Source organism: Oryzias melastigma, linkage group LG9 (genome assembly GCF_002922805.2).
Source record: "Oryzias melastigma strain HK-1 linkage group LG9, ASM292280v2, whole genome shotgun sequence".
NCBI lineage: Eukaryota > Metazoa > Chordata > Actinopteri > Beloniformes > Adrianichthyidae > Oryzias > Oryzias melastigma.
Window position 1 is genome coordinate 25,661,537 of NC_050520.1, and position 27,718 is coordinate 25,689,254.

General features: G+C 38.4%; 1 protein-coding gene and 1 long non-coding RNA gene across 2 annotated transcripts in view; one reads left to right on the top strand and one right to left on the bottom strand.

Annotated features, from left to right (window-relative positions):
- The window catches only part of angptl2b (angiopoietin-like 2b), an 11,298-nt gene extending 5,856 nt beyond the window's left edge, over window positions 1-5,442 (bottom strand). Inside the window, exons 1-2 of the mRNA XM_024275339.2 lie at window positions 4,855-5,442; window positions 599-1,500 (exon numbers count right to left, since the gene is read on the bottom strand). Of these exons, the coding sequence (XP_024131107.1) occupies window positions 599-1,481 (883 nt within the window). The 5' untranslated portion in view covers window positions 1,482-1,500; window positions 4,855-5,442. The remainder of the gene's footprint in view (window positions 1-598; window positions 1,501-4,854) is intronic.
- The window catches only part of LOC112148318, a 30,549-nt gene extending 3,040 nt beyond the window's left edge, over window positions 1-27,509 (top strand). Inside the window, exons 2-4 of the long non-coding RNA XR_002919604.2 lie at window positions 25,001-25,077; window positions 26,566-26,614; window positions 26,716-27,509. This is a non-coding gene — a long non-coding RNA (uncharacterized LOC112148318). The remainder of the gene's footprint in view (window positions 1-25,000; window positions 25,078-26,565; window positions 26,615-26,715) is intronic.
- Window positions 27,510-27,718: the final 209 nt, after the last annotated feature.

Consider the following 27,718-nt stretch of genomic DNA (forward strand, 5'->3'; position numbering starts at 1 on the left):
TGTTCACTTCTCTCTTTGAGGTACAGTAAGACTCTGTGTCATTTTGGGATGCTAGTTTGTAAGGCTGTGGGTAGGAAATTACTTGCCCCCTTTCAAATAATCCATACAAAGACTACTGTTCTCATGGCAAGCATTTAGTGCCAAATGCCAAAATGGAACAAGCTCCCACTAGTCATCTTGTAAATGATGTGTTCGTTTTTTCCACCATTTTCCTCCAAAGAGCTGTTTCTAATGAAAGAAACTGAAATAGGCCGTGCAAACCCCCTCTTTACATCTTTTTTCTAAATCTCCTTTCGTGCTGAAAAGACTGTTGGGCTTGAGGCCAGCTGTCCATTCAGCTGCACAGGTTTACTCTGCAAATGTTAGATACGTTTCTGGGTTGAACTATTGTAATTAGAGGATAAACATCTGTTCCGACATCGACCTCCTTGCTCAACAACTGAGAGGGATTTTTGGGGGATTGCACTAACTGGAAGAGTGAATGAGTAAGGATCTTGACCGTGCAACCTATTTTACTGTGATTCATGTTGGAGATTTTGGCTGGAGTTTAGAGTACTGAAGGGGAAAAAACATGTTCTGCAGGGTTTTTTGGACTCACCAGAGGGTTTGTCAGTGGTGGATGGACTGTGAGTGCCTATGGGCATTGTTGGTAACACAGGCGGCATAGATTTTTGGTCACTCTGGATCTCATTGCTGATCGGATTGTTTCTTGGAAGAACAGGCGGCTGGTATGGTCTGCTGAGAGGTGGTGCCTGCGGAGGCGGCTGCGGCCTCGGCTGGGGTACCGGCGGATGATAGCGGGGAGGCGGTCGACTCTGGCACTGCTCCTCCAACAGGGCAATGACAGCAGTTTGATTTGTGGCTAAAGATGCCAAGTGGTGATACTTGTGCTCAAGATCTTTGTATCGACTGGTGAGCTGCTGCATCTCTGAGGTTTGGTTCAAGATCTTGTTCTCCATCTGGGCCAACTCCAGAGCATTGTCTCTCTTCCTGATGATCTCGTGGAGCAGCTGCATATAGAGCTGGGTGACCCTAGAGTTCATGTTTCGACTCTCCTTCCTCAGAAGCTTGACTTCGTTGACGATGCCTCCATCCACCTCAACCAACTGCTGCAAGGTCTCGATCTGCCTCTTCTGCTTCTGCAGCTCCACATTTAACAGCTCGACCTCTTGTTTGTTGACCCGGGTCTCCAGTGTAGCCTCTGGCTCCTTGGAGTTAACACAGATGGCTCCTGTCACTTTTTGTTGGGGCACAATAAAAGTGTAGGAACACTTGTCCTGTGGCTGTTCGGCCGGAGCACGCTTGTATCTTCTTCCGGCATAGAGGAACTCTTTCTCCAGAACGTCCTCGCTGCTCCCAAATTCTTGGATCTTGCTTTTGGCATGGCCACCGGCTGCCAGACGGCCTTGTGTCTGATGGATGCCGACAGTTAGTCCATAAACAAGAAGGACCCCCAACAGGACTATTGAAGGGGCCTCCATTAGTTAGTGTCCAACTCACCTTCAGAGAATAACAAGAAACAGAAATAAAAGAATCAGTTTCAGTAGAAGGTAATGCACTTTTTTTGCAAAAGCATGCAACTTTATGAGCGCTACTTATTCCTATTTTATTTGACTTTTACATTTTTAACCTCTAAGGATCAGTCAGTATCCTTTTTTGACGCTAAATAAATGGAACCTTTTACTTATGCGGTTATTGGAAAGACAGGGTTGTCTGCCAGGATATATAAACCTTCATTTACTTCAGCTAAAAGCCTGGCAGAGTTTATGTAAACATCTGATGTCAAGGTAAGAGGTCATTAGTGCTCTTTAGGATTTAAGGCTGCATAAACAGATTCAATTCAAAAAGCTGCTGCACTTTTTTTTTTAGAAAAAAAGAACACACTGTATGTATTTTTTACTGTTGCCAGGTTTGACATTATTTTCACACATTAAGCTTTTGGTCTGTAATGTTTTAGTCAAACTTCTTACCAAAAATTTACACAAGCTGCTTCAAACCCAAGGAAAACAAATTTAATGTGATAATTGACCTAATAAGCTACAATTCTGCTGCAAAGTGGGTAAGTTAGTTTGCTGTTTGGGGTCTTGTTTTCTTTGGAGGAGTGCCACAACTGAAACACTCTTAGATATTTAAATCTGCACACTCACAGGAAAAAAGAGTTTTACGTTTGGATCTTTGACCCAAACTTCAAACTTTACAGAACGATAGAAGAATTACGATTGGTTTCATAACTTAAAATAAACATTGATGGTAACTTTCATTAGAAGCATAGGTGCCACTGGTGTCTGTTGTAAGGTTGAGGAGGTCTTGAACTCCATAATTAAAAGCTGCTGCAGAATGGACTACACTGGGCTGCTGTGTGATACCTCCACAGAACCACAAAGAGCCTCTCTGATCACACAGCAATACAAAGAGCCTTATAATAAGTGTTAATAAGCTCTGCCTTTCACTTTTCACATTTCATCCTTACTCTGATGAAATTGGTGTTTTTAGCATGTTCTTGTGGCATTTTTTCCTCATTATGGAGGACACATAAAAATAGCATTTTTTGAGTTTTTCTTAATTCAAATTGTAGTAAATCAGGAACAGAGAAAAAATGTTTAGAAAAAGCTTGTAGGTTTGATGTAGAACCTATAACGGCAAGCCACAATATCCCTGCTCTGATAAATCTGCTTGTGGACAACCAGATCCAGGTACGTCTTTGTTTTCCTCAAGCGACATCTGGCTCAAAACTGGACAGCTAGATAGCTCCAATGTTGCTCGCCATTTTTGTTGCACTGCTAATGTTACATTAGGGTTGTGAGGAGCTGTAACCTAGCCAACTACTGCAGAAGCAATGTCCTAAAAAATGACAGCTTTTTTTTTGGCTAAAAAAATGACATTATCATACATAAAAGATCACTTTGAAAATAATTCAAAAGATTATTTGATTTGGACTCTTGTGTTTTTAGTCTTGGGTTGTGGCCAGTACAACTGTAGACATGAAGAAGAGAAATGCTTTCCAAAAACATGACCTATTGCAAGGGTCACTCATTAAGAAAAACTGTAAAAAATATATGTTTTTGTGAGAAAGTTTGAGAATATCAATGTAATTATTCAGAAGCTCTGGTGAATTCATTTCTTTCTTAGTAATCATCGACAATTAAGCAATTATAATTTATTGAGACTAGCTTACATGGAAGCCAAAGCAGACATGATTCAGAAGCTTTAGTCATTTTCTGTTAAAGTACTGCTGACTGCTTTTCTTCCTGCATGTTACCCCTTTCACTCTGGAATCCCCTCCTTCAGGCTTCACTTCCCTCAAAGACGAGGAGGAAAAACCGTTTGCCGCTTGTGATGAAATACATTTGTAAGTGTACGCAGGAGATGCATGTCTGCCACCGTTTTCAAATAACACTCAGCCCCACTGGGACCTCAGAGAGTTTCCATCTGCCCCGACAGAGATACCCTGTTATTAACCCACCCACATTCTCCCGGGGGCAACAACAAATGAGCATTCATCTCCGTCCCCGCAGCTTTTAACAGCTCGTATTGCTCATTATGCTTAGGTGTTGCTTGCTGGAACAGGCGGCTGTTGAGTGGTCACTTCTTGTAACGATTCTGTTTGTCACTGCGAACAGAAGCTTTGATCTGTTATGAAGACGGGGAATTAGCTGGGAATTGTTTAAAGTCTGCTTCACACGAACATGTTTTTGGTTCGACTATCTTCAGGTGGTAAGTCTGTGTTTACACGACTCCTCATTCTGGATCGTGCTCAGAGCCTAATGAGGTATGAGAGGCTGGTGCAGCGCCGGAGGTCACCGCCATGCTGACCAGCCCTGCTCCCAAACATTTTTTGGTCATGCTCAGCACATATTAATTAGGAGGTGGGCAGCCTTACTCAGACGCGGCGCATGTCTCGAACCTCATGGCATTCCTGGCATTCTTTGTCACCTCATTAGAGCGAGTTGCCGCGCTCACATGGGGAGCCAGTGGCAGTGGTGGACCACTCCTCCCCATCCTCGCCGTACCTAGGAGATGGATCTGCTGACCCAATTTATTCCCAGTGTCCTACTTTCTGTGTGAATGCTTCTTTAAGGCATCACCATTCCCAGCAGGAGAGCACAACACTTGTTAGCGCTTTGGAGCCAAATCCTCCTCCTTCATTCATCCAATTTTCTCCTCTCTTCTTACTTGGGGGGTAATCTCCTTCTCTCCTCAAGCATGTCATAAATGTCTGTTATTATTCAGTTTTTCTCTCAAACTTCTGGATATTTTTTTATACTTCAGTTGCAAAGTCAAACAGGGAGGCAGGGGGTCTCTGGGAATTGTTTCAATAAGTTCCTACATTGTACCTTGAAGCTTCCTTTCCCAAACACAACCTTTGGCAACAGAAACAAAGACAGGATTCATCTGCCTGCCTCTCTGTCCTCCTGCTTCCAGGGGAACATCCTGAAGCTGCTCTTTTTTTCTATTGGGGAAATAAACTTGTTCTCCTTGAATAAGAATAAGCACAACTTTTTAGGGATGTGACTTTTTAAAAGATCCACTTGCCATGTCGTTTTTAAATGTAACAAGAAAATAAGTAGTCCCCATCTTTCATTTTGTGCTGAATTAAACACCTTTATTGTAATGTTCTGTGCAGAATGAGTCTGGTTCCCCTTAAAGAACGGAGTTGCCAAAAAGTGAGTCAGATGCTGCATCTGAATAATTTTGGAGCTTCAGAGTGACTTCAGACAGTGAGTAACCTTTGTGTCAGCATAAGAGTTTGACTTCACCAGAGTGATCACAAGCACTGATAATTTTTTGATGTTTTAGCCTTTTTTATTGTAAAAAATGAAATTATGATGCAAAAAATAAAAGGCTTTTGCTTACAGAATAGGTGCACTGATCTGACGAGGCTCCTTTTGTTGTTTCTCTTGGTTGTCAGAGCTGTTTGAAGTGGTTGAAAGTCATCCCAAGTTGTTGTCTTCCCGATGCAGTCGCTCTTTGTCTCTTTAAAATCTTTTATCAAAAGTGCCACATTTGTCCAACAGAATCGCCGCTTCTCCAAAAACCTACAACAAAGAAATCCTCTTGAAACTTCTGCTCAGACAGATGTTGCCTCTGTTTGTGCGATAAAGGCAGTTTCCTGGTAAACAACGTGAGTCCAGGGCAGGTTGTGTTCTGCCTGTGGCCCGTCAGGGGAGGACTGTCACCTTTCCGCGCTCTGAATCCATCACTTCTGCCCCACAGTTCCAGGAGGCTGTGTCTTTCTCAAATGCACCTCCCTCACTTTCCCTCCTTGGTGCATTTTAAATGATGAAAAAGCTGTTTTTTTGGGGTGGGCACCCTTCCTCCCTCCTGCCTCAAAATGAACGCATTCTTGTTTAAAGCAACAGCCGTCTTTCCCCACCCCTCTTCCCCATGGCACAAAAGACATCTACAAGCATGCACACACACATTACTCAAATTTCCAACCCCCTGCCCCCTTGCCACCAGCACCACTATGTCTGGCTGATGACTTTTTGTAGTGGGCAGGGATCTTAACCTACCGGGTCATGACACTTTCTCACAGCGACACAAAGAGAATGATGGAAGGAAGTGGATCCAAGTGATTGACTGAAACCTGCTGCGGCTCCTTGAGTGCTGACCGGGTCTCTGTCCCCGAGGGGATGTCTGAAGCAGACTGGATCGCTGCTCGCTCCACTAAATCATGAGAGCGGATGATAATGTCATTGCCTCCAAAGTGGCGGAGAACTTACATGCATCCATGTGTTTTTGTTTGACAACAGGATATGAAACACGTCAGTGGAGTTTGGTCATTCCTGCCAGAAAGATGTACTAATTTCTCAAGAAGAGGCTGAAAAAGTTCTGTTTGCTTTTGTTTTTTTCCATCCTGTTTTTAATAAGAGGTTGGATTTTGCCCAGACAGTAATGCTGAATTTCCTGTGTCTGCTAAGATTATCTTGTTCCTTTTTTTTCTCTCACACTTTTTTTGTTTAATTTTTTGAGAATAAAATTTAAAATGACCTTTATGGAAATCAAATACCGTCATTCCATCTGGAAAAGTTGGACCAACAGTTTTGAGTTCTAACAGCAGCTGTTCTGGTTGTTCTTTTTGTTGTTTTGGGTATCTTGTAGCCACACCCAACATAAGCCATGTTGTCATGTTTTTAGTTCATCACAAAGTACATTTAAAAAAAGACTGTGCAAACATTACTTCACCTCTTTTTTGTGTGCAGCTCTGGTTCGAATAGGAGCTGCAGAGCTTCTTTTATAATGCTCTGATGATCGCTTTCCTCCATTTGGAGCAATAAATCTCACAAATGGTGGCTAACCTTTAATCATAAGATACAGTACAGTAGAAACTATAAGCTTTAAGATGAATATAAAAGAAAAGAGTGAAAGAAAATGCCTTCTTTAACTACATAATTATTATTTAGAGAATCAATAATAGACCTCCAGCGATATGTTGCTGTACAAAAACTTTAAAGATCCACTCTGATGAAAATTGTTTTTACATGTTCTTGTGGCATTTTTTGATAATTCAAAAATGTATTTCTGAGTATTTCTTTATTGAAATATTTGTGAATCAGAAGCAGACAAAAAAAATTGCTAGCCACCCCATCAGAGCGCTAACCACTCTAACTGAGCACTAGCCACTCCAACGTAGCGCTAACCAGCCCAACGGAGCATTGGCCTCTTCATCAGAGCGCTAGCCACTCTGACCGAGCACTAGCCACTTCAATGAATGGTAACAACTTCAACAAACGATAACCACTCCAACAGAGTGCTAGCCACTCCATCAGAGCGCTAGCCACTCTAACTGAGTACTAGCCACTCCAACAAATGCTAGACATTCAAATGAACGCTAACCACTCCAATGGAGTGCTAGCCATTTGAACTGAGCACTAGCCACTCCAAGGAATGCTGGCCACTCGATCAGAGTGCTAGCCACTCCAACGAGTGGTAACCACTCCAATGGAGTGATAGCCATTTGAACTGAGCACTAGCCACTCCAAGGAACGCTAGCCTCTCCAAACAAAACTACTGTCACTAAAGAGACTTATACAGAACTCAGCATCAGTCTGGTTAACAGATTTCTATTTTTTTTAAAGTTTTGGCAATGTGCTTCAATTTCCAACTAAACAAATATATTTGGCTAGGCCAAAAAACACTTAAAAGCACTAAAATATATAAATCCTTTCCTATTCTCTAAATCAAAGAACAAGAGCACTGAGTAACTCACAAACTTTCAGGGGCAGGTGATGTCAAAGGGATGTCAGGAGCAAACGGCTGGGCTTTTCCCATTTCCCATGCCTGCATTCAAAACTGCATTAGCTCCAAATCACGAGGTTTTGTCTCAAGCTCCACTTTCATCCAAAGGAGTTTCAATTCCTCCATAGCAACCTCATTCTGGAGCAATACGAATGGGTCTGCCCCTTAATCGCCATGACTGCAGGAGCTTCCCCACCTGCCTCCGCACGATCGAGGTTAGTGGAACTAGCAACAACTGCAGCAGCAGACAACCAATTTTGTCACAACATCAACAAGTCAGACTTCAAATGTTTCAAATGAATCACAAAGAAACACAGTTAACCAAATACTGCTTCCAGATACAAACAGAATACTACAAAAATCAACTAATCAATGGTTTAAAACAGGCATGTCAAACAAAAGTTCTGCTCATAAGAGGTTAAACAAGATTTGCAAACACTTTCCAAACAGTTCTAAGCAATTTAACACTTTTCATCATTGCAGGAGCAACACCTGACATCTGTTCCATCACAGAAAATCAATGTCTTCTACCTCAGAGTGACTGTATGCAGGCTCCAGAGGACCTTGCGTAACGTTTGTTATCTTCTTTTCCACATGTAGTTTTTGCACAAATCAAATGTGGTTTAGTGCTTAAAAGCATGCCGCTGTTATTATTACTTTCCGTTGTCAATCTCAGTTTTTATGAATGGAACTGTTTAGCTTCCCCTGATGACACTGGAAGAATGTTCAACTGACTTTATGGGATGGATTCCTGGCAGATGATGTTGGACCAGCGGGAAACGAACAAATTCACTGCTTAGCGTTTAAGGCGGAGGAAGGCTTTAGAGAAAAATGATTAAGATTTAACAAACTAATCCTTAAAAATACTTTCTTTTCAATGTGATAGCATTAGACTGATTTATACTTATAGTTATGTCATTTTTATGGTTATTGTTTCCTTGTTTGTCTCTTTAGCGACAGCTGCAGCTGACCAACAGGTTAAATGATCTTTCCCATTTTATGACGGATGCACAAGTGTTGGTGCAGTGATTAGTTTAATGCTTAGCAGGCACAGAACAGGGGATCATAAAAAAAAAAAAAAAGCTTTAGGAAAATGTTACACTTGTTCTGAAATGAGGGGACTAACGCTGCAGACGGGAAAGATTGAAGAAAACACCTTTAGGTTGAAAAAGTGTCTCATATGTATGTTGATGAATGAATAAGTTGGGAAAGCTGAGCAGAAATTTACACTGTAATCATAAATGTATAAACATACATTTTTATGAATTGAAAAAAAGTATTAAATACCTTTTTCATGTTGCTTTTTGCTGCTCATGGCTACTCCTTTGGCTGACAGAAAGTCCCACACTGCTGGCTACATTAACCAGGTGTTATAGGATGAAAGATAACCTACACTTAAATTGTCCTGTTTTTGCCATGATGTAATGTTTTGACAGGAACGTGCCCTCGTAAAAAGAAAAACATGAAATCATTTTTTTAAATCGCTCCTGAGGTAATTGAGTCAAACCGGATAGAAATGAAACAGTATTTTGTTCAAACTGTTTTACAACTTACACAGGAAGTTAGCGAGGACAGGTTGCCCCAGTGTGAATAAGACTGTATGTTTTCTCTGTCTTATATAAACATAAAGAAAACTAGAGGGAGAAATGTGTAACATGACCTGAAGAAAACAGTAATCAGCATGAGATGTTTGGATCAAGATGAAAAAACTACTTTTCTGCATCTGTTTCTCCAAATTAATATTGCATCAATATTACATGTCAGATAAGTTTAGTTTACATTTTAAAAAACTGTTTTGTTTTTTTTTAAAGACCCACTCCAATAATAATAATAATATTTTTAGTGTTTTTAACATCTTCTTCTAGAATTTTTTTGTTGCACCTTTAATGTTAAATAGCCCCACCTAATAAAAAGAACTTTTTTTTTTCAGAATTTATAACCATCATTAAATTAAATTTCCTTTTATTAACCTTGATTTAATAATATTTTATAATACTATTTATAGATTCAAATATTTAGTTATGTCTCCTGCAGCTTAAAAAATTGTTTCAAGTATCTAAAACTAAACCAAACTGAAACTTAATTTACTTTAAAACAGTTATTATTTACATTTAAGTCATCAGCAGGGACTGTTACAATTTAAAAAGATATATTTTTGGACCATGACTTTAATATTTATTACATTTGAGAAATTATGTGTGAATCAAGTGATAAAATTATAAATCCTTATGGGATTTTAAGACATTTTGTTAACTTATGTCAATTTCCCAGTGAGAAACAACCACAAAACAACTCTAGGAGGATTTGCTGACATAACTGTGGAGACAATAAAGGGTTGTGCAAGATCTAAATTGCAGTCCAATTTTTAACAATAATTGAAACAAAAAATTAGTGATTCCTAACTAGAAATCCCAATAAACTTGCCTATTTTTCTATCAAATCTGTCTTCTACAAGCTTCAAATCTCTTAGCTTAGTGAGAAACTTCAGACTTTTGTTACAGGAAAATTTGGCTTCTGCTGCACAAATGACATAATTAATTGTCCAATTTTTCTTCTGCATATGATTCAAATTATAAGTGGACGGTTCAGTTTTCGGAGACAGATCAATGTTCCTACAATAACTAGATTACAATTTGTAAAATTACATGCAGGATGAGAAATGTTCACGGGTGAATCAAAAGTCCAGCTCATGGAGCATCAATCTTCCAAGAGTTTTAGCGGATACAGCTGATTCCCATTATAGAGATTATCTTCTGAACATTTGGCTTGACATACAAATGCAGAAATCCTTGTTGTTTTTAATTCACATAGCTTCACATAGCGTGTTAGTTTGCTTTACTGTAAAGGACAAATTTTCCATGTTAACATGTTTAAAAATCACATTAGTGAACAGACAATTTTATTGTAGCATTAATCAAATGTCGCCTAATGATAAAAAAAAAAAAAAAAAAATGCCCTAAAGTATTGACAGTATTATTTTCCTTTGCAAAGTGGTATGGGAAGAGTTTTCTTAATCATCTTTGGCCTTGGTTTGCAGAGCTCTGTGCGCGTGATGAAGAGACCCAAAAGGGTTGTTCTGTTGAGAGAAAAATTTAGAGTTTTATGATCTGAGTGGAAAGAATGAGGCCAGCTCCGGATTTCGTCAAACTCACCCCAACAGTTGCAGGAATACCAAAAGAGAGCAGTAAATGTGTTGTGTGTGAGAACTCAGACTTCATTAGTCTGATGTTGACAGCATGAGCTGCACGTGTGGCCTCGTCTAATATGTACTTAGTACTCACAGTACAGTAGATTTCTGGTTTGTTATTAAAAAACACTCAAATAGCAAGAAAAATCCAGAAAATAGATGCTAATTTAGCCATTTTTACCATGTTGTTTTTAGGTTTTCAAGCCTTATTATCTTTGTGTCACATAAATGTAAACTTAAAGATAATGTTTTGTTAGTAAAAGTTTGTGTATTTTATAATTTTGGGCCCCTTTTAAACAGAATACATAAAATAAATGCCATTTATTTTAACAGTTATTGCAAAATATCTTGAAGAGACTAATTCTGTTTATACATTTAAAGCTAAAAGTCTAAGAACATCGACTTGATAACGTTTTCAAAGGAACTTCAAAAGCAAACATCTGTTCTCACAGGACAGTTGAAGTTTTAATAATACATTTTCCAGAATAAATAAGTACTCTGTCAACAGTGTTGGGGTTTCTATAATTTCGAGTCACTCTGTAACTCAGTTTGCATTATTAAAGTAAAACTGCAAAAACAAAAACGGTAGAAAAAAAAGACCAGAAAGAGAAACTTCACTTTGACAGAAATCAATAATTTGCTTCTTGATTGAATTTTTTACATTTTAACCAACATAATCTTGTTCATATCTTTGATTTTCAAACAATACTGCAGTTGCCCGATCAATTTTTCGGTACGTATTTAATATCTTTTTTATCCATAAAACTAATAATTTACTTAAAAAAAACTGCTTTCTCCTGGCATGGATATCGAGCATCTGATTGTTTGGGTTTTGTCACTGTAGATCAACGCGTGTGCTTGTATGTGAATGTGCGTGTGTCGTTTCACACATGGACAAACCATTTTTAAGGATGGACATTTTTTTTTCTGGAAATAAAAAATCTTTATGCAGGTGGACAATTCATTTTTTACAGATACAAAATCTTTTTACAGACACATAAATCTCTTATTACAATTGCTAATCCTTTTTACAGATGGACAATACTTTTGCAACAATTCTAACTTCATATTGGTGGCTTAAGAAAACAGATCTCATTTTTATAAATCAAAGATTTGTTGATTGTCTGCAATTAAAATAGTACAAAAAAACTAGCTTAAAAAATACACCAAAATGTCACTGATAGTGTATATTTCTTCAGGCATAAATACTTGAAAATAAAAGTCTCTCTTCTGGTAAGTGCTCCAATTTAACATGTTTGGAGCAAGTTTGACTTTCTCAGCTCAGAAACGGTTAAATATTTTAAGTAAATCTGTTTAAAGAGCTGTTTTAGATCTATTATTCCTAAAGTAAAACTCCTCTTGAGCATCTGTTAATCCTTGTCTCTGTGATCAAAGCGTGATGGGATAATGATATAGTTGAATGTGTTGGCTGGTCCTAGTCTGCAGAGGTAGAACATTCCTGTAGGAATAGGATGGTATCTGCAGCTTCATCTGAGCCTTCAAAGGAGAACTCTGTCTTTTATATTGACATTATTTTTACTCAACAGTTTTTGAGATTTCTTCAAAAATCAGATTTTTGACTTTTATCCTTCCTGTAGAATTTCCTTTAGAATTTTAGTACTGCTAGTACTAACTCTTTTGTCTTTTAACAGATCTTCCAGTGTTTTTATCTCAGATTTTCACCAGCAGATGGTTGACTTTGTACCAATTTGACAAAGTAACAATTAAAACGGACAGGTGTTTTTCTTTTGCCCAAAAATTATACATTTTTTTTCAATTATTAAGAGGAAAAAAAAATTTAACGAGCTGGGGTTTCTAAGTCGAAGTGAGCGACCTAAAACTCCAAAGGAACACTTGCCTGTGTGACCAACTTCTGTTAAAAGAAGCTTTTTCCAATTTGATGTTTCAACGAAGAGAGAGTTTTTCTGACCTCACTGTAAATGTTGACCCTGAGGCAAATATTAAATTCTTGGCAGCTAATTCAAGGGTTTAAATGTGTTGGAAGCATCAGTGATTGAGTGAGCTCCACAGCATGCTGGTTATGTGCTAAGCTGACAATTTACAGGAAAAAAATACATCAAAACTCTTGGCACAAATCTTCAGAGGAGCTGTTAATTTTCACAAATATCCATTGAGAAGAGCTTCCACAGAGGGCTTTCCATCAAAGTTTGACTGTTGCAGCTCGTGAAATCTTACATAAAGTTCTCAAAACTGCGAACCACTGAGGTCTGTATTCCAAAAACACCCTGATGTCATATTTTGCCTAATTTATAGAAAATAATTGATAGTCTTTAACAAAATGTCAAATTGGAAATGCTGGGACTAAAAAACAAGCAGATCCAGATTTAAAACAACAAAGCACGTCTTAAATAGTAACAAAAGTCACATAAAATTTTCTAAAAATAAAAAAAAACTCCGCAATTTAAAAAAGAGAAATAAAGCTGAGAAATATGCATGAGTAATATTACAAAAACAAATCCAAAAGCAAAAAAGTAAGTTATGTATTTACAAAAAACAAATGACTTGAAATAGTAATATTTTAGAAAGCATGAGAGGCACTGTTTCAAAGAGTAGGAATTCAGCAGGATTTTCAAAATAAGGACCTGGATATATTTCTTATACTATCTAGTAAAATTTGGTACAGTGGTTTAGAAACATAAAAAATGAACTTAAGCTGGAGGTTTGTCTTTGCAAAAAAATAGCTCTGCTAGAAAAAGGGAAAAAAGACAAGTTTATGACAACTACCCAGAAAATGTGGGAAAAAATACTTTGACAACCTAAATCTATGGTACCATTCTTTATGTTCCATTTTGTGAACAGTATCAAGTGTTTTGTTGTGTTATGTGTTTGCTAGTATTGCAAGAGATTGACTTTAATCCTCGTATTTTAAATAGTGTTCTAATGTTGTAATTCAGTATTTTATATTTTGTGTTGTACAGCAGCTATAGCTGCGGGGGTTTGTGATAAAGTTTGTCATAAATGTGTTTCCAAACACTTTCATCTCATAGTCGCCTCACCTTTTCATGAGATGTTTTTCACAGTACAAGCAGTGGGAGGAAAATGCAGAATTAGGTTTTTCAATTTACTATGCCTGCTGCGAATTTTGTTAGACAACAGCTTGCAAATCATTTCTTATGGTTCCCCCTGCAAAAACAGTAGTTGATCGGGAGCAGCGGCAAAATTTGGCTCCTGAGATGTCAAAAACAGGAGGGAATCAAACCTCTGCATTTATAGTGATGACTTCTCCATGTGTGAAGAGGGATATCTGGACTAGACGGGAAGCTTTCCATGCAGAGCTGCGGGACCCCATGACCCATCAGAAGGACAGTAGGGGGTCACATAACAATTTCAAGTCAAATGGATGATACAGAAGGATATATGTCTCCGCTAAAGGTGCAACCGGTGGGATTTGTTCGGCCGCCCTGAACGAAAGATGGAAAAAAAAAGAGTAGGAAAGATGGGGGTCGAGCGGTTAACTGTGGTCAGCTAAAACTGCAGAGCAAAGCACATCTTTGAATCACGGGACCCAGAGGATGGAAGAAGAAATCCTCCTTCTGTTATTGTTTCCCATGTTCTTCCACCCACAATGATATTTTCCAGATTAAAGCACGCTCCCCACCATCACTCCAATGACTCCAGTTTCACAGGACAAAACCAAACGAACCGCAGAAGCGGGAACTGCTTTTCAAACGCATGAGATAATGTGACCGGCTGCCAACGCATCATCAGTTTTGTCTCCGATTCCTTCAAACGTTATATCATCATGTTGGATAACTACAAAGAGCAGAAATGGTGCTATCACAGTCTCTTCTTTGGGGAATCGGACGTTATTTCAAACCTCACAGCTTAATGAGCAGACGCCTCTGGAAAGATTTTATAAGGTCTTCTACCATGACTAACTGTGCGGAGAAATCTGGCTACAAAATGTTTACTGCTGTAACCTAAACATGCCTTGAGCGGAACAGAGAGGCATGTCTTGGACCACATCAGAAAACGAGACGGGCTTATTAACCCTACACGTCTGAGCAAACACATGTATGCACTTAGTATCCTCTCAGCACAAGCCAGGGTTGAGGTCATCGTTTGGCTTCATACTGCTTGTACAGCACATTCACAGGACCATGTAGAACCGGGTACTGCACCAACATGAGCAACTTTACTTTAGAGCTTAGAAACATTCGTAAATGTATTTTAATGTACATTTTGCTGTTTAATTTGTTGATTGTAAAAGAAAATAAGCTGAGCAGACAAAAGGAAGGGACTAAATTTGAAGCAGATTTTGATTTCAGGTCTATTAAAGTGTTTCCTGATTGCTCCCCACTCTTTATCTCCATTGCAGCCTATTCACCACACTATCTATAGTAGGATGAAGATATTTATGGCCATTTCTATCCTGCAGATCATTTCTATTTAACAGAACAGAGATCATTTCCCCAGTACATGTAGCATCCTATTGCAAAGGGTTTGACACTGACAGGATACAGAAGTTCTCCAGCAAATACAATCAAATAAAAGCTTTATGACCTTCTCTTCTCATGGACGCCAGTCAGTCTCTTTTGGAACAAACACTTTCATGTCAAACCAACTGTCCCCATGAGTAAAACATGCATTTTTTTATCATCCAAACCAATGGAGCTGATTTCTTTTCCAGTTGTTTTGCATCTGTAACCCATCCTGGACTAGGCAGAAGTTTATTGTAGTCTGACTCCAAAACTCTGCTGTCATTTCTATAACTGTTTATGACCGATGTTATACTTGATCCTTTTATTAAATTAAAGATTAAATCCTTGTTATTTGTAGAGTAACTGATGCCAGATTGATATTATTTGAAGCATTAAACATTATGGTGGCACAATTTTACAAGCCTGCTGAAGCTGAATGAGTTACAGGTACCTAGGGTTGGTCATAACTTCCCTGAGCTAAGTATCATGATTACACTTAAATGCCTGCCAGCATTTCATCAGCTATTTCCACTTGGTCGTGGAAAATGCTGCCATTTAAAGGTCGGAGCAGCAGACAGACATTCAAGCAGTTACGCAAGATTGTTAGCAGTTGTTTTGCTGAGATTAATGTTTGAACCGTGATTGTGTTCAAGGCCTTTGCTGATGTCAGAGTTTGAATCCATTGCTCAGATAGTGCAATGCTTATTTTGTCCCCGACTCACTCAGTGTTTGTGCAGTATCTATCTATCTATCTATCTATCTATCTATCTATCTATCTATCTATCTATCTATCTATCTATCTATCTATCTATCTATCTATCATGTTTTTCGAGGTTTTAACATGTATGTGTGGCGTTTTTCTTACAAAAGAGAACAAATGTAATAAGAAATCATTTCATTTTTGCATTTCCGAGTATTTCTCCTTTTAAATTGCTGTCAATCAAACTGTTGCAGACAGACTGTTTGAGTTAATGATCTTCTTTACGTCACAACAGCTCTGCTGCACATGCGCTAAACCCCTCATTGGGCTTTTAGGTTGTGGGATTTTGGTTAAAAACTTCTTAATCATAATTAAAACACAACTGGGAACTTTTTTATTTAATAAAAACAATGGTCATAGGGGGACTTTGGTTTTGTTAGTTTAATCATATTATCATGCCAAATCAGGTTTTTTAGAAATGCAGACCATTTCTGATGCAAGTAACTCCATGAGTTTTTGACTTTTGAGTCTTATTGAATCTTTTTGTATGTCTGGAAAACTGGGTACAAACTAACAACATTTCTTTACTTTTTATTGAAAATTTTGTCTTTCTCTATTCAATACATGATTTTCTATAGATACAAAGGAAGACTTTTTTTTCTAATATTCACATTTAGCCTCATTCAATTCTTTTGCCTTTTTGAGTGTTTGGAGTCACCTGTTTGTCAAGAATATAATTGCCACATTTTTTTAACAATCAAGTATGATTAAAACAAATTATGCTATCTCATTTGAATAAAGAAGCATCATGGAAATGAGCTAATTTCTGCTGAATGTGTAATAACCAGAGATTTTTTTTTTGGCTTTGATAAAATATTTGGTCATGCGACCCTGTAATTATCTGAGGTAACCCCTCACCACTCTTCAGGTTCATAAGATGTGGCAGCTTGTAGCTCAAGTAAAAGTTCTTACAACCTATTCTCCCTGTGAAGCTGTCACAGGGGGTCCAACAATGCAAATCTGAACCGCAGCTAAAAGAGTTGATGGAAAAGCCATTCTCGCAGAGACGGATTTTATTGCTTTGCAAGCGTTCCGTCCACCATGAGGTCATTTTGGAGGAATGTCCCGCAGAGTGAAGTAAAAGTCAGGTCAGAGCACTTGACCTGTTTGTTGTGAATTTTACACCTCAGACTTTCCATTTCTTTAAACATGAAGAAAAGCAGCTTGGGTTTCTGGACCGTCAGCATTTCTGCAGCTCTAACTAGCATGGAGCTTGTTAAAAAAAAAAAAAAAAGAAAATCAAGGCTCGTGTCAGCACACATGGTGTGTATCAAATGATGGTAAAGGACCTGGCTTTGGGGATGCCTTCACAGCAAAAGTTAAAATGAGTTAGTGTAGTAAAAGTGACTCATGGACTTAAATAGGTTGGTATTGTGAAATCTGGCGAGAACACTTCTGTATCGGATTTTACACGCTTATGTGCGTTTTCCAAGTTTAATAAAATTCTGAGAAATATAAAAATCTAATTGTGTGATAATATACCTGGCAGGAATTGAAGTTGGTTTAATGTTTTGTTTATTTCCCAGAAATAAAAAAATGACCAGTGTTTATGTAAAAACTGTTTTGATGAAGCACTTTTTGAAACCATTTTCAGGTTTTATCTGCTATGTTTTCATTGTTGTGAGGACCATGATGAGTGAATTAGCTCAGATGAAGAGCTGGAATAAGGCTCTACAGAAGGCTTGCATTAAAGTTTGTGTGGAGTCCTGCTTAGCGCACAATGACAGGTCTAATTTAAAATGCATCGTTTGAGAAAACAAAAGCATTTCATCATTGAAGGTATCCAAACCTCAATAAAAGACTGATGAAATCCTTACAAACTCCCTACAGCAGGATAAATCTTAAAGGAAAAAAAAATGAAATGACTGCCAAGACACTAATTATTCTTAATTTTTGTTTTAAGAAACGAATGTTTTTACCTCTGGCCAAATAAAGCTTGAGAGAAGAGTGTGTCGTTGAAACATGAATTTGCTCCTGGAAGCACGCACACTCTTTGAGAAGTGTCTCTTTGTGTCTGCTTATCTTGCAGCTTTAGTCTGGAGGTTCAAACAGTTGTGACTTTGAGACGCGTATAAATTACTGCTGTGGTCAGGGTTGACGTGCGGCTCCAGACTGTGCTGCAGATCTGAAGGAGACACTGTTGTTCCATCAGCACTAATCTAAGGATGTTGATCCTTTTATGCTGTTTTTAGTTTTGCATCATCAGCCTTATGAATGTAATTAAAAGGGCTTTCTCTGTGCATGAACAACCTCAATGTTGAACCTGGGACGGATTATCTTTTCTAGTTGTTATTCTTTCTAAAATTGCATTTCATACCATCCAGTTTTATTCCATTTTACCAAACTTATTTCAGACTTTTAAAAATCAAAAGGCTTTGAAAAATATGTTGCGGTTTGCAAAATTGGTCTGTTTTTAGTTTCATGGAGATTTATGGATGGAGTCATTGTTATGGCATTAGCTGAAAAGACGCTGGCAACAAACAGTGCAGTTGGACTGAAAGTTCTCGGTAACTGCAGTTCACCCGTAGTATTTGACAAATTTTATTACATCATGTTGTCCTAATGACATTGTATAAATATTAGTCACAGGAAATCAGTTTGGGCAGTTCCTATTGCAGTCCTTGGGCCTCATGCATGAAACGTTGGAAGATGCAGATGAGAAAAGAGAAGAAACGCATGAACCCGTTCATGTGAAGCTTCACCTGCCTTCAGTTAGTTGCAAACTATTAAATTATACAGTTTTTGCAAGAGAAAATTCAAATAAAAAGGAAAAAATGCATATGGGCCGATGAGAAGTGAAAAAAAAATCACAATTTTCTTCTCTGAAACACTGCAGAAAACTCTTCTGTGCTGCTCCTATTTACAACAACCTCAATACCATATTTTCAACACTGCAAGACATACTTAAAAGCCATAATTTACAAAAAAAAGCAACACCTTATGATTCAGAGTACCTAATATACTATATTAATTAAATCTGTCTTTGCTCAGTGATGTCAAAGCAATTATGAGAGCTACATGGTGCTCTGTCAAAATCTCAGTCTGGTTTTTTTACAAGTTGCAGACAAGATTGGAAATTATAGTAAATAGGCCAACGCAGCTAACATATTGGAGTCTTTTTTATGTTTTGCTAACAACATTGGGAGTTCCAGGCATTGTGAATACAGTAACGCAGCTAACATGTAGCAGTGTCTAGCTGTTTTTGCATGTTACATAGGCTACGATGTTGGGATTTAGCATAGTCACAGTAGCATTTGCTTTAGTGGTTATTAGCCCGCTTTCTCCCATGTTGCAAACAAGGTGGAGAGTTCCAGATATTGTGAATATGCTATTGCAGCTTACGCTTGAAACATGTAGCCGTGTCTGTTTTCACATATTAGTTTAAGGTTGGGAGTTAGCGTAGTCACAGTAGCATTTGTTTTAGCGGTTATTAGACCATTTTTTCATGAGTTGCAATCAAGGTTGGGAGTTCCAGGTATTGAGAATATGCTAACCTAGCTAACGCTTCTGACATGTAGTAGTGTTTTTTTTTTTTTTCTTTTTTTTTTTTTTTAAACATGTTTACTTATAAGGTTTGGAGTTAGTTTAGTCACAGTAATGTTTGTTTTTGTGGTTATTAGCCTGTTTTTTAACGTATTGCAAACAAAATTGGGAGTTCCAGGTATTGTGTATAAGCTAACCTAGCTAACGCTTCTAACAAGTAGCAGTGTCTGTTTTTACATATTACTTTTAAGGTTGTAAGATAGTGTAATCACAGTAAAAACAATTTTTAGAGATTATTAGCCTGTTTTTAATGTGTTGCAAAAACAAGTATTGTGCTAATTCTTCTAATGTGGCTAACATATAGCATTGACAGTGCACCTTGAAATACAGTAAACTTTTTAGTGCAGAAAATATGGTAAATAAAAATGGATCTACCTTTTAAAAAAAACCTGAACTGCAAAATAATTCACCTAATGAAGATCAGGCTTTCTTAATTAGTCTGTCTCCACACAAATGTGCTTTTGCATGATGTAAGGCATTTTTTACTAAGATGTGGTCTGAGGAGTGATTGTGGTAAGCATATTTTATCGAACTGTTATTTTTTCTATAATATTAATTGATGTTATGACTGTGCAGCTGGTTTGCGGTAAATTCGAATTCGTTAATAAACCATAATTATAATGCAATTTTTTGCAGAAATCTTATATCTACACCTTAGTAAAAATTGCAAAACAACAAAGCTTCACTTTTTTTGTCTGGGTGTATTGCGTGCTGTGCTTAGAAACTGAAAACAAATCATCGTAGCTGCTTCTCAACAACATGAAACTGTAACATCATTTCCTGATTATGCTGATTTATCATCGGCAGCTGTTTTCAATTTATCATTTTTTTAGGTGGCCATCATTCGGAACATTTGAGCCTGCAGCATTATTTGCTACAAAACAGCAAAGCAGCTTCAGTCTGTTGCCACGAGCTGCAATCTATCACACAACAACCTTTAACTGCCATGTCTCATAAGTTACGATCATTTGCCGGCCCTGGTCGTGTTGTAAAATGAAGGGAGGACAAGCTAAATATAAAGATGTATTGGATTTCAGGAAGCATGAAATAGCTGAGGGGAAAGCAGGACAACATGGCAGAACGGGGCTCTGCTGCATGTATGAGAGCGCTGATGGATGGCTGCCAGGCCCTCCAGTGCCACACCATTTCCCGGGGTCACGTTAGAGGAGGTCAACTCTGGACTCAAATATGAAAAAGTGCGATCCAATACATCATACACATAGGAATAAACTGTCAGACAGAGGAAACCACAACATGAGACAGTGAGGCTGGAGATAACAAAATGAAGACAAATGTTATTTACACCTTCCTCCACCTTCCCTGCGCATAGAAAATAGAACATTTGGGCTATTTGACCGGAACTTCTTTATCCACACCCAGCAGCCAATCAGAATCGAGTATTTACTGGACCATGGTATGAGTTTAACTAAAATACAGAAAAACAAGTTTTTTTCTTATAGCTGTATGTCAGCATATTTGTTTTCTTGTAGTAATACTGCCGACATAAAAGCCTTTGCAGTTCTTTAGAGTTCTGCTTATCTTACTGTTTTTTGCATACAAGTTACACTTCTGGGATACATTTAAACATTTAAGACAATACAAATAAAGGAAAAATATTGTCTCTGGCCTGTTTTTGTTTAAAGGCTGAATATTGTGTTATAAAATAAATTTTGTAAAACATTGTGAATAATCATGACTAATCACAACCCAAACCCCAGCTTTGTTTTTTTTCTATATACATTTTCATAAATACACTTTTAAAAAGCCAGACACATCCTTCCTGTAAAACAGAAAGGGCAGAGGAAAGTCGACCCGTGGGATTAGGTGCCTTGTTGTTTGAGTCTTTTATTGGTCACGTTTGGCTCAGTCATGTTCTGCTTTCTCACTTTCACTGCACACCTGGTTCACATTTTCAACTACTCAGCAGTCTCTGCTTGTGTTGATTACATTCAGTATTTTTAAGTGTCTGGTTTTCAGTTCATTCTGGTCAGGTCATTTGTTTCTTACCCCTTTTTGGTTCTGTTTTTCACACATTGTTTGTCTGGTTTGAAATTTTCTGTTTAGATTTTATTTCTTTCTGATAAAATTGTATTTATTTATTTATTTTACACCATCAAACCCCTGATGTAAATCACACAATTTCTCACCAAATTCACCTAAATGACACTTCAGTACACTGCTTCTGTAAATCTTTTTAGACAACATCACTGTTTTTCTGTCTAGTTTCTGTGTGGCCCACTCGTGACTTCAGAGTTTCCTCTAGTTTGAGGAATTACTGATTTATCTTTGCCTTTTTTTGTACCACCTTTAAAAAGTTTTATTTCCAGCTAATCCCATTTGAAAAACTTGGACAAAGTAAAAACAATGTCACACTCTGCAGCTTTTAACTTTGGTGTTGAACTGTGACACTAGTGATCATTAAAGTTCTTGAAGCTGCATGGGCTCCGTCTTGCAAAGGCAAAGATTGGGAAACAGCTGTGGGAAAAAAAACATGGTCTGAACAACTTAACCCTGTAAAATAAAATAAAATTAAAAAAAAGAACTGTGAAACTGTGTTTACAACTACATGATTACAGATCGGAGCTCGAAGGGCATCTGTTTGGAAGCAGAGAAAACACAGATGTTATCCTTCTTCGGATTATGGTATTCTCCTAATAAATGAAAATGTTCCCATGCTTTTAGTTTTTATGTGAGCTTAAAATATATAGACTCTCTAAAATGGCTTTTTCTTTTGTTAACAAGTTAATTGCAGCTGTTCTGATAAATGGCCCTACTGTTATACAGCTCAGAAACTCACTGGAAAAGTTTGCACACATGGAGAACCGATGGAACATGTTCTCATTTAAACACATGGAGCAGCACATGACATGATAATGCAGAGGTTTTTTTTCATAAATACCCTCAGGTTCCATGGATTTCTCAAACTTGGTGTGAAAATATTTATTTTCATAGGCTTGGCTTTGACAGCATAAGTTACGTCTGAAAGTAATCACTCAAGTGAGATTGAGATCTCCATGTCCTGTTGGGGCTGTAACTCTCAGCGGAGTGATTAGTGAACAACTGCAGCTCTGGAAAACTCAGGCTACAGACTCAATGGTGGAGCAGCGGTAGGGTGGTCGAGTCCTGATTGGAAGATTGCGGGTTCGAGTCCCGCCTTGCCCGCCTATGTGTTGAAGTGTTCTTGGGAAAGACACTAAACCCCACATTGCCTCTGATGGAAGGATGGCGCCAGTGATTGGCAGCGGAGTCGCCCTCAATGTATCAATGTGTAAATGGGTCTGTGACTGTAGAGCTCTTTGGCCCTTCAAGATAGAACAGTGTCATACATGTATACGCCATTTACAATTTAAGGAGACGGCAAGTGTTTGGTTCATTGGTAGAGGGTGATGCCTTAGTCACATGCACCCATGCGAGGGTTGACCCATTCAGGTTTTTGGGTTGTCCAGGCCTGTAGAGGGTTGTAGACAAGTGTGGCCACATCGTAAGGGTAATGCAGGTGTGTCCTGTAGTTCCCCTAACCCTGGCCTCCCATGGCAACCCTTACAGCTCAGGTCTGACATGGGAACAGGCTAGTTATGGCAGATAATTTCCTTTGGCAATGGGATTGCTGCGACCACAGGCAGGCTGACCATACAAAACTACGAACCCATGTAGGTTCACACGATGACCCGTCATTTATTACAATTTAGGTGGTTAATAGCCCCAACTTCATAAAAAGTGCTGAGCTCTAACGTCTGGTGAAAATTTGAACCCAACGAAACGGATTTTGAGAGTCAGAGAGGCCAGATCGCAGAGGACGGACATGATCGTATGCAGTGGAGGTTCCTCTCGCACGAAAAGACTCTGACGGTTGTATTGGGGGTGTAACGCTTGCTGTGGGAGCCCGTCAAGGGACATCATAAAAATGGAATAAACGACTGTCGTTTGTGTATCGTGAAGTATTTGTGAAATTAATGTAAGTGGCTCGCATTTACAAGTGAATGTAAGTGGACATACAAGTGATGCTGGCGTATGGTGCCCTCATGCCACCCTCTGATCGTTAGTAAGGTGAATGTACTGGCCACTTACTGACGTGTGCAAATGCTGTGCACAGAGGGTGTCCAGATGATGCATAAGTCCCTGTAGGATGCCCACACAAACAAACTGTGAACTGTCTAATTTCCTGATTTCTAACAGTCAGGCTGCAATCACCGAGCATGCAATACTGTAAGTACACAAGGGGCAGGCATTTAACACTTGAACAGCACTAATGGGAACCTAGTACAATGTGTAGGTTTTGAGGGTTCATAAGGTAGAAAATGAATACGACGTTCCTGTGTCTCACCTACTTCACCCATACTTACCCTTACGTATTAAGTGTATGATATTAATTGTCCCTCACAGCATGAATGTAGAAAAAAAATGTTTTTTTTTCCTCTACAGGCTCACCAAATGGTCTATGATGTTCAAATTTTGTGCAGCAGACAAGCGGGATGTCCTGTACAGGTTTGCAAGTTTTACGCCTCCAGACAACCTGTATCCATCCGTTAGGGTAGTTGTGACTAAGACATAAGCTGTTCAATGGCTGTTACGCCCCAGGCTGTCTTGGTGAGTCTGTTGTTCAAACGTAAGAGCAGAACTGGAGCCAGGAGACATATCCACTCATATCCACCAACCCCGTCCTTAAATGAAGCAAAATCCACTCCTTGCTCATTCCAACGTCATCAACACAACACTGCTCCACTAGCAAGAGCAGCTGTTTCTTTGTGCAAAATCCAACCCTGCAATGAAATGCCGATAGTCAGGAAAAAGGGACCAGACAAGCGGGTCACCCCACCCAAGCCACGGAAGTGCTCCCGAAGTGACGTGGGGAAAAGGGGAGAGGGAAACTGGTGCGGCGGAAACTCTATGTGGCCGGAAGTCCAAAGCAAGAGAACTGCCCCATTGAGGTCCACAGGAGGAGTTTTTATTCAGAGCTTGGAGATGCCAAAACCCTAGAACACCTGAACTTTTATAAATATTAGCAACATTTTTAATTAATCAGACATTTTTAAAAAAGCATTGTTGACACCTGCAAATCAAAACGATTTTTTTTACTTTCCCTTAGAAAATTTTTGAAGGAGACTGCAGGGTTCAAAGGTGTCAAGCTAATTTCACACTCTTGGCTCAAGTTTAATGAATGACTTTTACTTTATTTTATAAACTTATATTAGATTTTCCTTGGCTCATATTTATTTAACTCTACAGTATTTTGTACCCTCTCAAAGCACTTGTTCTCTGGAATCCACATTGACCCGTCACTTTTTTAATTTATACTATTTTTTTTTTTTCCTTCTTAGGCGACAAAGAGTGTCATCTTTTACACCCACACACTCATGAAAGCAAACCAAGAACAACACATGAATCCAGACTGCCAAACTCAGGAATTGAACCCCCAATTTTCTGATTAACAGATAATTGTACCGCCTCCTGAACTGCCGCCATCCCGCTGTTATGTAATCATCCAAGGTAGAATGTGTATAATTTAGTATGTTCAGATAACCGACGACCTCTTGAGCAAATCTTTTTATGATAGTTTTTATACACATGAGCCTGGAAAGTCATTTTTACTGGCTCAGATTGTGATTGTGAGGTTTGGAACGGGAAAGTCTGGCGCTGGTGGATCTGCTTTATTGCCTAAAAGGTATGAAATTGAAAACTAAACCCAAAACGGTAGCTTTGGGACCTGAATGGAAATGCTACTGAAGAGCTGTTCATGCGGTGGATGTGCTACCTCTTTCCATTTGCAGCTACCAAATGTTTGATTTGATGCAAACCAGCCTCCACCCTCTGGTTCTCCTGCTGTTGCAGGGAGTGAAGACAGGAAACAGGACTTGGCTGGGAAGCAAGATGGATGGAACTACTGCGGCAAGCTTTGTGGGGATGAAGTAAGTGTCTGGCTCACATTTTTACTGAACCATATAGTTGCTGTCACACACCAGCCAACATGTTTAGAACACATAGAGGCGTTATTTTGATAAAGACAAGGCGATGTCCTTTTAGATTTCCTGCAATTAGCTATAAAAAACGTAGAAGCTTTGTGGGTGGCTCTCAGAGCCCACCGTCCCGGTGATGATGCCGATGACTGCAAATTCCCCAGACGGCCATAAGAAGGCTATAAAAAGGTAAACATTGGTCCCAAACTTTCTGATGTTCTTGGCAGCCCCTTTCCTTATGTGTGCAGGAAATACTGTGAAGCCAGTTGAAAAGAATGATGTCAAGGAAATCTGCCACACACCATGCAAAGGCTTTATAGCCACCCCGAACGGGGAGACGGCTTTGCGGTTCAGAGTCTGTTTCATGTTGGTACAGGCTCTGAAACCCTGATCTCTGAGAGCCCAGGCAAGCTCCAACACCTCAGATGCTAATCTCTGATCATTTCAGCAACAACATTATTTTGTCTCATAAAAGACGTTACACACATCTGCAACATCTTTTTTAAAACCTGAATTACCTCTGATTACCGTTTTTAGTGCGCTATTTCACTCTATTTTTTGTTTTTTTCCAAAATTGTCCTTTAAAGTTTATGTATACATCCTGCTGCTGTCATGGCAACAAGTAAATATTGATGCTTCATCTTTTTCATCTGTGAACGACTAATTTCCAGCAAGACATATGGGAATATTTTGGGTACGAATAGACTGCCAATGTCCAATGATTTCAGCATTTATTGGCAATAAAAGACTCTAAGAGTGAAAGCCTTGTGTGTCATGCTTAAAACTTACTTCATTTTAATAAACATGTCTAATTATTCCATTTAGAACCTAAACCCCATCTAAATCTGAATTTGTGCACCAGCATCATCATGTAAGGAGTGTATCAGAAAAGTGGAACTTTGGCCTCATCTTAGCAAAAGATCTGTATGTCACTGACAGAAAAGTCTATATTTTTTAGTAGATCCTTTTCTAAATTGTTGAGACGTTTTTCTTCTGTTTACAAAAAATGAAATTCTAGGACAAGAACACATGTCCTTGCTTTTTTTTGCATTAAATATTTGTGGTTATAATGTAATTAAAAATAAAGAGTGAGTAAAATGAGAGTAATAAGTCCAACAGTCCAAGAATTTCTGTTATTGTAGATTCTGAATATCCTGCAGAGGAAGCTCAGCTGGACACGTATAATCAATGTCATTTTTTTTTTTTTGGTCTACAGTATGTTTGTATATGCTATGCTGCTATGAATCTGGCTTAGTTTTGATTAGAAACATTGTCAGAGTTGCTTTGTTTTTGAAAAATATTTTTGACCCCTGTTGCACTGGATGCGGTTTATTTTTGCAGGCAGAAGCCCAACTGTAAAGGATTGTGGGTTTTTTGTTATTTTGTTTTTACCTAGAACCATATCATGAATATACTGTTTTTTTGTTTGTTTGTTTACAGAGTATTAGGGCCACCAAAACTTTTAACGTCGAAATGAGCCTCCAGTCCAGTGAGTGAACACTGTGTTTGAAATGTTTCAAATATTTCGGAAGCTTCCTTGTTGGATTGGTTTATTCATGTTTTAATCATTGATGGGCGGCTTGCTTGCAGGATCTCTGCTGAGCCCGCTGATGAAGCCATCGACACCCCTCAGCTGTCCACTTCCAGTCATTTCTTCCTCCACGAAAGGCCAGATCTCCTCCAAATCTGGGTGGTGCTACTGTCTGAAGAGGTCTATAGCTTCCTGAATTTTCATTCTAACAGACTATTTCATTCCTCTTTGTTGTTTTGTCTTGAAACAAGATGTTTCATCTGGAGAAGAGGGCAAGGCTCTTTTCCTTCTCATTTGTTGGTTCTTCTGAACATATATGGCGAATCGTGGTGTATATGGCCAATGGGCTTCTGGGTATGTGAATTGAAAGGGCAGAATAAAGACGTGGTCATGTGATGGTGTGTTTCTGCGCTTTTTATTTTACCCATGAAACTCTGAATTACCGACACCAAACCCTGGAAAGTCAGCCTCTCTTATAATCTTTTGATTTTAAGTCACCAAAATGTTCCCAATTTCTTTGTTTTTTTGACATCGACCTGTTAAAAAAGCTTTCATCTTTGAACAAGGCTCTAATAAACAGACAACCTTGGTTCTTTTCCCGTTATAATTTTTTCTTATGTCATTTTTTTTCTCGTTAAAAATCGTTACTTTTCTTGTAAAGTTACAACATTTTTCTCGTAAATTTAAAGCCATAAATTTACGACTTTAAAACTCGGAAACTTACGAGAAAAAAGTCATGAATTTAGCCTATGACTTTTTAAGTCATAAATATGACTATTCTCACAAATTTAACAGTTATGGCTTTTTTCTCATAAATTTACGAGATTTAAAGTTGTAATTAAAAAAAAAAAAAGTTTTTGTTGTAAACTGGCCTTAATACTCAGTCATTCAAAGCTGCTTTTTAGTTCAGTGAGTTGTGAAAGTGCAGTGCAGAGAAATAAGTCCCATTAATACTCTTTACTTTAAACCCAAAACAACATATGTGTAACCAGGTCAGCTGTAATTTTTTTTAAAGACCCACTCCAATGAAAATCATGTGTTGGTAATTTCAACTTGTTCTTG